General features: G+C 49.2%; 1 protein-coding gene across 1 annotated transcript in view; it reads right to left on the reverse strand.

Annotated features, from left to right (window-relative positions):
* The window catches only part of magi2a (membrane associated guanylate kinase, WW and PDZ domain containing 2a), a gene marked incomplete at both ends in the record, with an annotated part of 192,299 nt that overhangs the window by 23,270 nt on the left and 152,950 nt on the right, over positions 1-16,079 (reverse strand). Inside the window, 3 exons of the mRNA XM_080022644.1 lie at positions 7,770-8,459; positions 14,413-14,595; positions 15,713-15,988. Of these exons, the coding sequence (XP_079878770.1) occupies positions 7,770-8,459; positions 14,413-14,595; positions 15,713-15,988 (1,149 nt within the window). The remainder of the gene's footprint in view (positions 1-7,769; positions 8,460-14,412; positions 14,596-15,712; positions 15,989-16,079) is intronic.

Below are 16,079 nucleotides of genomic sequence, written 5' to 3' on the forward strand. Positions count from 1 at the left end.
TCCTAATGCCAGTGAAGGGGGCACTCTGCTGAAAAAAGATATTAGAGGGGTGCACTACTAAATAAAGGTTTGAGAACCACTGGTTTAAGGTAAAAAAAACGGCCTAATCAAAAACAATTACGGAGTGGTCTGAGCATCCATTTTCCAAGGATCAGCATCATTGAGAGCGAATCTTCCGTCCTATTGGCTGTCGCCCCGGCGCTGCTCATTTGCATAAAGTCGAAATCTGCCAAACTGTCCTTGTCGCCGTGAAGCCGTGCGCTCGGTGCTGAACATAGCTCCGCCCCCTGCAGCCCGATGAAGCCAAGCTCTGTGTGAAATGCATTCCAGCCTGTCGCTTCGCAGCACATGTGTCGCGGCGGTGTGACCGCATCCAGTTGGGAAACGCTCGTCTGGCTCAGCGTGGCGTTGTCACGAATATGAATGGCTCGGCCAGAAAGCACCGCAGCCAGTCGCCGAGTTTAAAGTCTCCCGATTTAAGAACAGAGCATCTGAGCAGTAAGCAAAGTAGCAGCAAGCGCAAAAGCCTATGTAGGAAGTGTGTTTTTATACATGTGCGTGTGAGTCTTTGAATGTTAGGTTGGGTACGGTATGAGTGAATGTGTGTGTGTGAGGTCTCCCCTTGTGTACTTGTGTGTACATCAAACGGGGCGACGACTCCGCGTTTGCCCACGGCTCTCCCACGTTCTCATAATTAAAACCCATCCAGTCAATGAAACGGGATCACCTCCAAACATCCCACACCCATCATGTATTTCTGATATTTAGCCATCCCGTAAAATTTGAGCCGGAGCACTGCACTGTTTTGCCAAACAAACTGGCAACCCGTCTCTCAGCAGTAATTATTTTGCGCGCGTGTGTGTGTGTGTGTGTGTATGTGTGTGTGCGCGCACGCCTAATTAGTGGCGATCTGTACCATTAACTGGCAGCGTTCTCATTGCCGCCCCAGCAGAGATACAGGGCTTTAATTAGTAGTGGAGAGTTCCATCTCATTCCGGGAGACATGCAGGCATTTAGCATTCCCCAGCACACCATATGTACCCTCCGAGCATGTAACCTGCCATACAGTCAGCCACGTGGTTAAGTTATGTGCACGCTGTGTGTTCCGCTCAGACACAGGCAGAGCTGTCAGACCGGCTACCTAATAGGCCGACTCGCTTCCAAAGACAGCTATACAGTCCCCCTCCTTCAGCAACCATATGCAGCCTCTAGTGCAGTGGTTCTCAACTGGTGGGACATGATCCAAAACTGGCTTTAAGGGTCCATTTGGATTAGGTGTGTAATGTACTTCCTTCCAATTCCTTCAGAAGAGTCTCTGCGTAACATCTGTAGTGTACCGAATTTCTGATGCTGCGCTTTTATTTTGAAACACGGGCTATGTGGCTGTCGTGACCTCACCAAAGTCCCACAGCTCACACCGTTAAATGTTTGGGTGGTAGTTTTATGAAAGCAGAACGAGATGTCTTACTATGCCTTAAGCTGTCTCCAGATAGCTCCGCTGAATAAAGCCGAAAGGCCCTTTAAACCAAACAATTCTCAATTAGGCCTTGACATGTTGTGATCAGGCCACTCGGGCAACCATCATAAGGCCTGCCCCCCAGTATATATACTGGGTCACCGCCTGTCATACTTCCTCTTACATATTCAGCTCTTGGGCGAGCTGGTCAGTGAGGCCACTGGTAAGAACTCATTCTTCATTTGTAAAATAAGGGTTGTAGCAGTTACTTCATTTCCAACTCGAGTTCTTACTCTGCCATATTGTAAACCCCCGATCCTCACTGACTGCAGGTCAGAACCAATGTTTCCTATGCAAGCCCCCAAAGGCAGAGACATACAACCCAGGGTCCCGGTAGTCCATTCCAAGGACAAACTGGCTGATCTGACCTTAAACCCCAATTCCAGCGTAGAAGAACCCATTCATAGGATGTGGAGTTCAATTATATAACCACTATGCTTGTGGGCGGGGATTCCGCATACAGCTAAGATTGTATCACCTGACTGTAACCACTCTCAACCACGTAGCGAAACCCTGTAGCGTAACTCTGTACGCAGGCTGTCAAAACCGCCTGCGTACAGGCGACACCACAATCGCAATTCCGGGTTCTATAATCATATAATAGAATAAATTGTCCGTATTAAAATTGTTGTATTAAATGTACATTTCAATCCACCTTAATTAAATTGATTTTAACTTACCTCCAGTACTTACCTCACAGAGTAGAAGTCCTGGCTGTGCGCATAAAGTTGTTGTACAAGTTGGTCTTCACCTTGTACAGTGTGTTAAGATAAGTAAGATCAATTAAAAAAGGCAGCTCAGCTCATGAAGAGGTCGGTCCTTCTCTTTCAAAAACCGGTCAATTTCTGATCTCAGGGAATAAAACTGCTGCAGCACAGAGTCGCGACTTAACCCGCGCACATCAGAATGGTAAGGTAGGTCCCCGTAATCAGCATCGACATCAGATAAGAAAGGACCCTGACTGCTCCCGCGATGAGCCGGGGTTCTGCCGGGGCTTGCGACGCAGGGTCTGGGTCCATCGGGGCATGCAATTACTCAATGCCACCGACTCCTCCTGCTGCTGCTCGATTGTGGGTCACGGAGTCCACAATGGGCCCGAATAGGCCTGACACCTTCACCGGCGCATCCAGGAGCCGGTCATCATGAGGCAGAAGTCGGTGGCTTCGCACAGTTCCATGTAGATTTCGGGGATGGCATTCCCCTCCAGCTCCCGTAGCAGCCCTGCCTGGTAAGCTTGCAGCAGGCAGATGTTATTCAGCAGAGCCACAGCCTGCCCCGCAGCCTTGTAAGACTTCTCCGCCAGATTAGCCATCAGCCTACACGCCTTGGATGGTAGCTGAGGCTTCTCCATGGGAAGGGAGGGGCACAGGTGGACCACTACCGATTCCTCCAGGGTGGGCATAGACATGTATCACAACTCCAGCTCGGGGTCCAGGGTCGACCACTGGCTGAACGCCTGGATGGGGGAGTGTGTCTTCTAAGGTCGCCCTAAGACGACCTCACCTCCTTGGTAAAAACCTCTAGCACCGGAAGGGGACGCAAGTTAGGAGGTTGATCCCAAGCCTCCGTGAAATACTTCCTGGACAGTATGGAGGGAGCAGCGGGCTCGGGGTCTGCCCGTGGGATCTCCAGCTTCGCCACCCCTCTCTCAAGGAGGCGCAGCAGCTCTTGGCTGGAGTTTTAAGGTATAGTAAGAACTCAAGTTCGAAATTAAGTAAAATAGCTGCTGTTAGACAGGTCAAATTAAATGAAAGTGAATTTTATCGGATGAAACATGGTTTGCCGAATCTCTCTAGTTGTCTATCTATATAATTATAATCCATATATAAATATTCTTGTTTCACCATTTTTGACAGAGCAAATGAACACCCCAGGATAACTGATTTTCCTCTGTGGAAGCTTCTAAACATACACAGGTACAGCGGTTCGGTTGACAAGGGGTCAGCCAAACGCTATGAGATGGTTGACCATGGCCCAAAACCGGTTGCCCGGGGCAACTGGGCAACCATTATTGTCGGGCCCTGTTTTCACGTGTTTTGGTAATAACTTTAATGACTGACGACAAATGCAGCTGAGGCTGCACCTGTTGAGATCCACTCCACTCATGACGATAATTGTGTGTGTGTTTGCACAGATGTGTCCACGTGCCCTGCATGTATTTTTCACAGTAAGAGAATGGCGGAAAAGGAAAGATAGAGGGAGGGAGACAGAGAGAGAGAGAGAGAGAGGGCAAGGAAAAAGTGTTGAGATGGGCGTTCTGCCAGTGGCCTGCTGAGTGTCGGCCATGTTCACTCGCAGCTCTGTCCCAGTGGTGCACCGCTCCCAAACCGGCCCAGCTGCTCGCCAGAGATCAATAGCCAATCGGATCATTCCTGGGACGAGGCCCAAGGGCCTTGTGGGTGAAAAACTTGGCCAGAACACAACAGGGATGTGATGTGATGCGGGGGGGTGGGGTGTTAAATAAGGCCAGTACCAGTCTAAAGGTACGCTCACACCGCCGGCGCACATGCACTGCAAATTGACGAGCTGCAATGCATTTCAAACGGAGCTCAGCTTCATCCGTCTGCAGGGGGCGGTGCTACTTTCGCAGCGAGCTCGTGGCTTTCACGCCGACGAGGAAAGTTGAGCAGATCAACTTTATGCAAATGAGCGGCGCCATTAGAAGGGACGATACACATTCAAGGGTGCCAGTCCTTGGAAAATGGACGCCCAGGCCGCTCGTAATTGTTCATGATTAGGCACGATCCCCATTTTTTTTTAATGAAAAATATCCCTTAAATTATCGATAAAATAAGGGACGCATCATTATATGTTTCTCCACAGATGGAAAAACAAGTTAGGTCGTTGTTTCAAGAGGTACTCCGCTGTTTTCCCTCCATTTTCCCCCCTCCTCTCCAGGGGACTTCCCATCGTTCTTTAGCCTCCACGTTTAAGGAATCAAGGAACACCTTCTCCACTAACTTTTTCCCTTCTTCTCCTGCCACCGCCCCCCTTTTTTCAACGTGCCTTCATGCATTTCAATAGATCAAATGTGTGTGTGTCTGAAACGGAGAGATATTTACTGGTTAATTCTTCCCGCAGACCCTCTCCGCCTTGCTCATCATTAATGATCTCTGAAGCCGGCCAAGAGTGTGTCGTCATGGCAACGCCGCCATAAAAAGAACTGTAACAATGCCGCAGGGTTCTCTGGTTGCTCTATGTGTGTGTGTGTGTGCGTGTGAGCATAGCCAGCAGATGGCTCTCTCCCTATGAAGAGAAACACTGAGAAGGAGGTATTTCTGTGTACACAGTACCAAACACACACACACACACACACACACACACACACACACACAAATAACATGCCACTTAGCTCTGATCATCTTAACCCTCTGTTCGGGACTTGGAACAGTCTTTCAAGTGTGAATGTGCCAGAAGGAGCAAACATTTGAAGAGCAAATCAAGGGGACGCGATTCATATCGGGAGATGGTAAACTTGGTTCTCCGTGTGTGTGTGTGTGTGTGTTATAAGCAGCTTGTGGCCTCGCAAAGAGCCAGTTCAATTACATTGTGTGGTCCGTGGCCAAACTGCATGCCGTTTAGAAGTGAAACATAATTTAGAGTGGAATGGTGACAGGTTCATGGACGGGTAATAGGTTGGCTAAACGCTGCGAGCTCGCTCCTCTGATGAGGCCGCGGCGGGGGGCGGGCGGGGCGGGGGGGGGTGGAGGGTGGCGATGGGTTTGGCTGCTGCGAGAGGTGAGATACTGCGAGTTGAGGAGGCGCAAGCGCGGATTATTGTCTGGACAGGAACCTGCCATTACTGGAGTGCCGGGGGCAATGAATAGAAATACTGAGAACCATACTGAGCAAGCCTTTGCCATTTCTCCCGTTGAGCTTCAGTACAGCACGCTCAGCGAAACGCATTTCTCAAATACTTCCTCTACATCAGTGGTCTCTGTTTCTTGGTAAAACGCATTGTGTTGCCCTGGTATGAAATGCGCTTTATAAAAAAAGTCTGACTTGACTTAAGACATTTTTTATTTTAAAAGGTCAAAATTATTTTTGTGAAAAAAAAAAAAATAATAATAATAATAAAATACTAGAACAACTGCGTTTATTCATTTCAGTGATGAGCTGAAAGCGAGCCGACTCGCAGCTTCTGACGTTATGGCGCATTCAAAAACCTTGTTACGTAATGTGTCTGACAGACATAACTGGTGCACGGCTGAACGTCAGTAAAAACACATGGTAAATGGTTTGTATTATAGTGTTGATGTCAAACAGCATGTAAAACCCTATTTCAGATTTGTGAAAACTTTATCTTATTCGTAAAAACAGAGAAGAGGTCGATTTTATTGGTTTTTTTTCTGCAGACAGGCCATTTAAGACCACGTCCAGATAAAACTATTGTACTTATAGTAGTCAACCTGGACTGTATAATGATAAAAAGCCTAGCAGCAGCATTTTAAACACTATTTCAGATTTGCGAAACCTTTATTCTATTTGTGAAAAGAAAGAAAAAAGGTGGATTTCACTTCTTCCACACAGACCAGTCTAATGGAACTAAATTAACTAACTAAAATAAAAGCGCACAGGAACCTTAAGCATCACAGCGCAGTATGTAAATAGGTTAATGAGGCATTATAAACCTGTGTGTCTACATTGTGTGTTCTCATACACTGCACGTTTATCCTTGTTAGCATCGCTGTTGCCTGATTCTCCTCGTTCCTTCTCGAACGGCTGCCGGAGACGGAGGGCGCGCCGAGGCCACTGGTCAAACGCGGGCGTTGTGGGGCGCTCCCACCCCCGGCTCCCCCCGGGCTCGTCGTGCCTCGAGATCTGAACGACAAGCAGATGCGACGCGGCCTACTGGAGGACCGTCGCCCCGGCTCGGGATGACGAGGTGAGATACACCGTGTAAATAAACGTCGCCTTTGGTCTGCTGGTGACAGGCGGCTCAAATACCGGAATCGGCCCTTCCAAGCATTCTGCTACGAGTGAAGATCCCAGACAGATGGCCGGAGAGCGTCACGGTTAGCTTCCTGCCCAGACGGAGGGAGAATCTTTGTGTGCGAGAGGGTGCGCTGGTGAAATTGTAAGCCTTTGTAGACGCTTATGGGCCCCACATTGTTGCGCCTTTGTGCGTGTGGGGACGTACGAACAATATGTTGTTGAGAGTAAATGGACATGATGGACGCTCGAAAAACAGGTGGGGGCAAAATCATGAATCAAGTCCTTTTATGTCTGCCAACATTGAAGCACAGTACTAACTTGGAGGATCGAAAAGGTTCACGTATAGGGCACGGCTCCCAAATGTGATGATCTGATCTGATCGGCTGGATGTCAACGAGTGTAGAGATCGGACACATTGATCGGACGTCCTGAGAATCAGAAGACGGAGATCGAATGGAGCGGGAGGTGAACCGAGAGGAAAAACAGAAATACCAGTTTCTACCAGAGCAAACTGCGCGATGATCCTATAAGTGACGGTAGAAAATATCGGTGTTTCGATTTCTGCCCGACCTAAAAACTATCGATGTCCCTTTTCCGAAATGACGTGTCTTCTTCTTGCTCTCCATCCTTCTCTACCTCTCTCCTTCTCCATCTCCCTCTCCCTCTCCCTCTCTCTCTCCTTCTGTCTCTCTGTTATTCAAGGCTTGTGCCTTGGCTCACTGCTCAGAGAGAGAGGGCGGGAGACGGAAAGGGAGACACGGGCGGAATAATAAAGAGATGAATGGCCGTAAATCAATTCAGAGGAGGACTCTGACCTTTCGGGCAAGTCTCCACAGTGCCACCCAGCGCTTGGCATCGTGGCTGGTATGTGATGTTAGTCGGCTCCAAGCGGCGGCCACTCGCCCTGATTTAGACCCCGCACGGGCACTAGAGGCCTGGCCAGAGTGACCTACGGAGGCAGCTAAAAGTCAGCAAGGTTTGAGATATAAATCTTATATCTATATATATACACTAACCGCCGCTGACTCCGCTGACAATCTACGGTGCTGGTATTATCATTTGAGTCGTCAATGACGACGACTCACAAGTTCCTCAATTCCACGAGGAAGCCACGACGGTTCTCTTGTCTCCAAAGCACAGCGGGCTTAAACAGCACTATTGTGATGTGTACACACACACACACACACACACACACACACGCATACACACACACACACAAAAAGATATAGAAAAAATAGCTCTATAGGGAGAAAGACAGCTCGGCTGATCAAAAGAACAAAATCTGCTATAGATCCTGAACATCCGCCGTCTTTCTTACCTGCTCCGCCCCGCTGGACCACCAGGCTGGTCTCGGCTCCCACCGCACAGTCCTTGAGCAGCTCCACCACCTGGGCGTGCGTGAAGCCCTGCACTGGCTGCTGGTTGATCTCCGTGATCAGGTCGCCCTCGCACAGGCCCGGGCAGCCCTGGGGCTCCAGCACCTGCTTGACCCGTTGGCCCGCTGCGCTGTCCGCGATGGTGAAGCCAAAGCCGTCGGAGCCCTTCACCATGGTCAGGGTGAGCAGCTCCCCCTGGGTGGCACCTGAGGATGCCATGGAGACGCTGTCCGGAGGGGTGGTGCCGGCTGTGGGCGGGAGCGAGCCATCCAGGTGGGTGTCCCCTGGATGCGGGGTGAGAAGCTGCTGCTGCTGGGAGGCAAGCGGGTCCTGGCCGTGGTCAGCCACAAAGCGCGCCGTGCGGGAGAGGTAGTCCAGGTAGTTGTCATAGCCGGTCCTGCCGTTGACCATGAGGGGGCGCTGCTCCATGATGCCCAGCGGGGAGAGGATGGTGGTGGTGGTCGAGGTGGCTGTACCGTTGGACGGGTCCTCGGGGTCGTAGGGCAGAGGATAGCCGCGGCACAACACCAGGGTCACGCTCTGGCCGATGGGCACCGACTGGAAGAGTTTGACCACGTCGGCATGGGTGGTGCCCAGAACGCACACGTCGTTGATATAGACGATGACATCACCTGTGGAACACGGTGGTTATTGATTTTGTTACTATAGATTGCCGACTGAAAACAAAAATGTTTGGTACTCAAGAATGGACTTTTGAATGGATATTATCCTTTAAAGTTCACTCTCAAGAGGGGGAAAATATGGTTGGGTTTCCCTAAGGCTGGACGATATGGCAAAAATTGTTATAAAATATATATACATTTAATATATATTTATTGCTGTTATTATTATAATAATAATAATAATAATAAAATAACAATTTGCAGTTTTAAGTGTATTCTCATGACTTTAAGGTAAAGACGGAATAAATAAAGAATAAAATAATAAATATGTAAACAAAAAAAGAGATAATGAATAAAACAATAATAAATAATATATTATATATATATTATATATTGAGAGGGAGGAGGGCGAGTTTAAGTTCAATTTGGTGTGAAGACATGCTGTGTAAGCTCCGGGGGGCCTCATCCCCGCTGCGTGCTGCCCAGCCGGAAAGCGCCGCAGTCGGGGGGAGAACAGAGGAAGCCCTGGTGCTACTGGACCCCAACACTGTTCAGACTTCATGTTTGATAATAAAATGTGTAATATACTGTAATATGTGCATAAGGGATAGGCGCGCCGACTCTTTATGCGATTCAGACAATGGAAACCCCGAGAGAAGTGTGCTTGAATTTAACTAAACGTGGTTGTTTCTCTGCTGTATGATTGGCTGTTCGCGTCACATGGTTGTTTCTCTGCTGTTTGATTGGCTGTTCACGTTGTGTCTTTGTAGGTAGAGGAAAACGGACCCAAAACAAAAACGTATCGAAAATAAATCTCATAAATTTATCATCGTTATCAGGGAAGATTTTATTGTGAAAATTATCGAGATAGTTTAATCACCCAGCCCTAGGTTTCCCTCAACAGTAGCATCATTGTCAAGAAGAATTGTGGAATATCAGGGTCCACCCAGTTAGCCAAGTCACCAGCTAAGGTCATCTAGATCATTTGGACATTATTTTTAGGGCTTTCTTAGGGCACATATGTGATTAGATTCTTGGCTTCTTACAAACTATAGTTGGGGACAGAAGGCGAGTGAGTTCAGGACAGGCCCTGCTTAATGCATTTCTGCTACTTGATTGACTTGACTACGTCAGTACTTGATTGACTTTATTTGTGTATCAGCTCACTGGAACAGTCATAAAGCATTTAGCAGACTACAGATAATGTCGCCAGGGATAGTGTTATTACCTGCTTTTCAAGAGTAAAAACTGGCGACGACAAGTGGCTGAAATGCTCCCTGCTCTACCATGACAGCAGCTGCAAATATTTGCTCTCCGGTCTGTAGATAAAAGCTGTCTTACAATTAAAATGTCCCCACACAACAATAGCTTTCCACCCCACGGCTTGCGGCTTATCTTTTTCCCTCAAGTAAGAACATTAAACGTGGAGTGTCATGTTCCACCAGCCAAGATACCACGCTCGCGTTATTTAAATGTTTTGTGTGAATGGGAGCCAAAGGTGGAATTCGTAAAGAGGTCAGCAATCCAGTCAACATGACCGCGGCAGATAATGTCAACAACTTGTCCGGGTTATAAGCGTAATTACCATGCCCATTACAGAGATGGGGAGGGAGAGGTGGGCGGTAGAGAGAGGTAGAGAGAGAGATCAGAAGGGAGCGAGAGACATAAAGTTCAGCCATGATTAGAAAGCCTGGCAGGTGCTTGCCCGCACCTCGCTTACTGGCGGCTCAATCCTGTCCAATTTACCCCTCGGGGCTCAAAGCCACCTCTTGTAAATCAACCTAGCAATTCATATCGATTTCCCGGATTGACTGGCGAAGTGGAATCCAATGCATACCTAGACTGCTGCTCACAGGGCTGAGCCCACGAAATGACCGAAGACAGCGCAAATGAAAGTTTACGGCTTAAATTAGGGTCTCGCAGTAATTTGCTGTCCCTTACCTAACAGTGTTTCTTTTTGAGGTCATGTGACTTCCAAGTTTCAGACGCTCCACTGGTATTGACAGGCCAAGTGCACGCCTCAGGGCAGCGTGACATGGGGGACTTTTTAATTAATCTGGTTAAATGCGGCCGACATTTGCCTTGAGCCGCAGTGTCAGAATCGATCAGTTTTGCACACTGGCAGAAAACAAATGACGTGTGTCACGACCTCAATCATTGAGCCCTGACATCTCAATCTTTTGGCGTTTTCGCACCGAACAGTTTTGGGGACTCCCTGACGGGAACTAGGAAGTGGGGAGGTCCCCCGAGAACTAGATACCGCCATGGCGCTTTTTTTTTTCTTTTAGTTGCGTTCGCACTGCAGAGGAACGCTGAAGTGGAGCAGAAGTGACGTCAGCCAATGGGGGTTCCAGTGTGAGTTCCGTGTTGTATTTACTCTGTAACTTTCACCTATTTCACCTTATCCGCCCACCAAAATCTGTTCCAGAACAAATTTGAAGCGAGAAATAAGCAATCCGGTTTCTGAATCTTGACTCTTATTAGGTGTACAGGGCCTAATTGAGAAGCTTGTTCAGACTTTCTGAAGGCACAGGCTTGCATTGGGGCCCCGCACAGGGATTTTTTTTTTTTTGCTCATTCAATTAAGATCAGAAAATTGTTTTTCATTTTTTATTGATTATTGTTTTATTAGCTCTGGGTGACAGTGGGCTGGTCCGCACCCACAGCGCTGCGACTCGATCGGGCGGCCCGTCCTCAGTCCGAGGGACTGGCGAGGGACGGTGCACTTAAGTCTGGACCAATCACCGTGCACTTAGGACACTGAAGGTTCCTCTTGCGCCGGTTAGCCGCTTAGAGCCAAAAAAGTCCCACAAAAACGGCGTTCTATGAACTACGATCGTTCTTAGTTCCTGCAGTGCGGACACAAAAAAAGGGACGGTTCCTCCAAAAGCTCTTGGAAATATGAAAAAGTTCCTGTGGTGCGAAAGTGCCTTTTTTAAAAACCAACACGCAGATGCAGTGAGAAGCTGCAGCACACGCTCACAGGTTATTTTTCATGGCAAGGCCCCCTTAACAGACTACCCTCTGACCGAGGAGCCACCCCACCCCACCTTACACCCTCGAAAAGGTGTACAAACTTTAGCTGCCTGTAATACACTGTCATGTGATTTAACATTCAACTTAATTGTAAAGTGCAAATCTCACAAACAAACACCACCATTAGTGAGCTTGAACATGTATCCTAAAAAATAAATATTTTAAAATTTTAAATAAAAAATATGAAAATAATTTGGCTGTGGACCCCTTTTTCCTCCCCCCTCAATTTGCCTTCAAGGACCGCTAGAGGGCCGTGGACTCCGGTTTGGGAACCCTTCTTCTAAAGTATAGTGACCTTCACTATAAACCCAGAGTCCTATAGAACTGGAACCCATGACACCAACACATCCATCTGTCATCATTTAATCCTCACATATTCATTATGGCGCGTTCTTCTCAGACTAATGGCCTGTTTAAGAGTTTGTCCTCATAATGAGCTCCATCTAATCCTGCCAAGAACAGACCATCAAAACCGAGTAGTTTGTGGGTGTGTGTGTGTGTGTGTGAACTGTGTACAAGTGTGTCTATAATCCAGTTGAAATATCACGTTGCACCAGCCACACTTGGCATGACCTCTTCACTTTGCCAAAACTTGACTAAATAGAAAAAAAATTTGTCAACCCCTCAAGATCCAAGGCGGTACTGCTACGTTTGAGGCTTGATTAAAAGTAGGAATGTTACGGGAGAGCCATGTCCCTCTGATGTGCAGGCGCTTGCAATTCAATAATGCGCCGCACGTTTTGGGCTGGATAACGTCAAATCAACCGAAACAGTGAGTGTCGTTGGGTTCTGGGCTGCACTGTCTACGGGCTTATGCAAATTGATGACATGGTTTATCGACACCGTTTTAAAGAACTCCCCCCCCGAGTGCCGGGCGTGTGGCAAAAGCGATTCCAAGCGCATCAACCGACGACCCCCCCCTGCCTGTCCCCCTTGCCTTCCCCGATTCGGCATCAAACACTGCATCCAAGCTAAATCTAGCAGCCAAACCAAACCAAAATGTTGTCCTCTAGAGCCTCACAAACATATTCACAGCCCCTTTCCACCTCCTGATGCAACCGCACGTACGATGATGACATATTTCCCGGCATCAGTGCCGATGTCAGCGATGCACCCATTATTGCAGGCTTCGGAATGTTTATGTATGGGAACACTTTTCCCAACGGCTGTGGTGCTGCAATCATGGGACGGGCAGATGAGGCCGCCAGGAAAAAAAGTGGCACAATCACCCCCTCCTGGAATTGGGAATTTCACACCTCAACGAGCCTCGCCCCCCCCCCCCCTTCCCTGCGTGGGCCCTATCTTCTGAGCTTTAACTGAGCGTTGAGCTGGCTTTGGTATCGCAGAAATGAGATGGAGATGATAGAGATGTAGCTGGGACAAGCTGGGGAGAGATACTGGGCAACAGTAGAGGGCTGGAAAAGAAAGCGGGGTGGGGGTGGGGGTGGGGGTCTTCTCATCATATCTGGCAGGATGGGGCGAGGCAGGGGGAGGCCCAAAATGCCTCATATGCTGCATAAACCAGATAAGATAAGCCACACTGGCTGCGTCTGGGAATTTAGCCATTAACAACGCTTGTGCAGCAACTTCCACACATAAACCTCCCCCACCCTAAAAAAAGAAATAGTACCAGACAAGTGACAATACAGCAGAACAGTTCAAAGCATGTGGGCTATGGGGGTGGGGGTGGGGGGCTGGACTGAATTAAAAACATCACTTTCTTTATTGCATGACAACACAGACACACCTGCTAGTCCTATCCCCTGTGCCGACCTTCTGTACGGCTTGACTGTTTCTGTGTGTGTGTGTGTGTGTGTGTGTGTGTGTGTGTGTGTGTGTGTGTGTGTGCGTGCGTGCGTGCGTGCGTGCGTGCGTGCGTGCGTGTGTTTGAGTTTGTGCGTCTCTTTGCATGTGTTTGCACGATGTGCTTCAGTTCGGCTCCCATGCGGCACAGGCCAGGAGTTATGGTGTTCATAAAGTCCAACATGATTAATGGAAGAACAAAGCACTGCGGATGCCCTACGCCCGTGCGTGCACGCACATGCGCGCGTCGCACGCTGCGGTGTAGCACAGGTCACACACACACAGCCGACTGGTGTCTGTGTGTGTGTGTGTGTGTGTGTGTGTGTGTGTGTGTGTGTGTGTGTGTGTGTGTGCATGTATGTGGAAAATTGTTTTGCCTAAACGCACGTTTGTACTCGCGGCAAATTAACCACGCTGAGGGAGCTGTGCGCCGGAGACTGTATCGAAGTTAATGCACTGTGTAGAAGAGTATGAGTATGCATGTGTGTGTGTGTGGGTGTGTGTGTGTGAGAGGCTGCATGGCTCTGTGCCCACCCTACTTAAGGCTGAATGTATTTATGTATGTGTGTGTGTGTGTGTGTGTGTGTGTGTGTGTGTGTGTGTGTATATATATAGATATACTATCTTATATCACTGTATTATAGTTTGAAATCATCTGAAGGTTAAAAAAACTGAGATTCTCCCTGTTAAATTAGATCAACTGACAGATAGATAGACAGATATAGATAGATAGATAGACAGATACAGTAGATAGATAGATAGATAGATAGATAGATAGATAGATGGATAGATAGATAGATAGATGGATAGATAGATAGACTGATTGATCGATCCCCAAATTGTAGTACTACAGCAGCATACATCAAAACAAGGATGCAAAAATAACAAAGTGGAATAAAGTGACAAAAATAGAAGCATTTGCCAAAATACAATAAAGAACAAACCTAAAAATTAAAGAATAAACAAATCAATCAGGAATTCACATTCTGGTAAACAAATAAATGCATAAATAAATAAATACAGTGCATAACAGGAAACTATACATACAGAGGTTCCTTGTCTTTAAGGTAGTTTTGATGTGTGCTGCTGTAATTCCCCTTGCTCTTAATTTCGGTCGACTCACCTGTGGCCATCTTGTGGTCGGCGGCGGCGGGCCCGTCTGGGATGACACTCTTGACCTGCAGGAACTCGTCGGGCTCGTCCCCTCCGATGATGGTGAAGCCGAAGCCCATGCTGCTCTTCTGCAGCGCCGTGGACAGGAAGCTGCCCTTCAGCTGGGTGGGGTCCCGCGTGAACAGCGGCTTCTCTGCAACACACACACACACACACACACACACACACACACACACACACACACACACACACACACACACACACACACACACACACACACACACACACACACACACACACACACACACACACACACAGGACCCACAAGTGATTAAAGCAGACATGTCTATCCTTGACGTTAATGTTTTACAGTCCGCAATAGACCTTGATAAAGGTGCTGGTGCTGCAGGGGCAGGATTGGAGGTAAAATTGTCAGGTTGTGGTTTTCTAGTCCTTGAAAAGCATTTGGGGAAGAGGGGGAGGTGACACTTTGATGCGGATGTGATGCGTCCCCGCCCCACCCCAGAAGCACAAGAAGCTCAGATCCCGAAGGCGACCGAAGCACGTTTAATTAACAACCGCTGCGGTCGTCCCACGCCAGGCAGTTTTGGTGGCTGGGACACAAGCCGGCGGGGTGGGATAGGCACGGCGGGAGGTGGGGCTGGGGCAGGAGGGGGTGGATCTTCCGTGATGCGGCGGGTCCTTTTCCTTTCCGAGGTTACCAGGGATACAGCAATCGCAACATTCAGTGAAAACACCACCACGCACCCAGGAATTGCACAGGGATCGGTTCCAGCGCAAGATGCTCGTGGGGGATGGTGGCGAGGCGGCTGTCGGGGATGGGGGGGGGAGGGGGGCAGTCAAGCGGGTGCGTAAAGCAAAGAAGAAGGGAGTGCTGGGAGATTTCTGGAGGAGGGCTCCGACCGGAACAGGGTGGGTGTCTCAAGCGAACGAGCTTAGTCACACTCACCCGAGTCTTCCTTTTTTTTGTAACCTGGGAAGCAGGCATGGCTAGCGTGTTCATTTATATCCTTTGTTTGTTTGTCACTGGTCCAGGCACAAAGCAGTGTTTACATCCACCGCCTGCGTACAACAGGCGATAAGAGTCGAGGCTAAGACATGTCACGCTGCACGCCACACAAATCCGCCACTTTGCCTCGAGGGAGTGGTGGGGGGTTTTGGGATGGGGTGGGGGGAGGGGGGGGTTGCTTTGCTAGCTAGCATGCTCGCAGCGAGTCGATGGAGCGTAGGCAGCGCGGGGGAGCGAAACAGTCGGCAAGCCTCCCGGCCTTCCCTCCTGGCCTACTTACTGACGAAGTGCCACAGGGAGAGGGGGCTACACACTGGCTGCTCTAGCACCACAGCGCAGGCGGGGAGCTGCTGGTGAGGCTTCATCCGCCGCGTCAGAACGTGGCGGAGCGGCGAGGCCTTGGCGGAGGAGGAGGCCGCGCCCCACGCCGCCGCCCTGCGACCCGACAGCGGCGAGCAGGAGAGGTCGCCGAGGCTCCGGCAGCGCTCCGCCGCCGGCCGCTGGACGTGGGCCAGAGAGTATCTGGGGAGGGTGGAACAGGGGCTGGCGACCTCCACTGGGGCGGAGGCGAAGGGGTAGGGAGGGGGGGTTAGATCATAAAGTGGTGCGGGGGCGGGGGCGTCAGAGGAGGAGAGGTAAGAGAGAGA

The sequence above is a fragment of the Zeus faber genome, assembly GCF_960531495.2.
Source record: "Zeus faber genome assembly, chromosome: 21".
NCBI classification, from domain to species: Eukaryota; Metazoa; Chordata; class Actinopteri; order Zeiformes; family Zeidae; genus Zeus; species Zeus faber.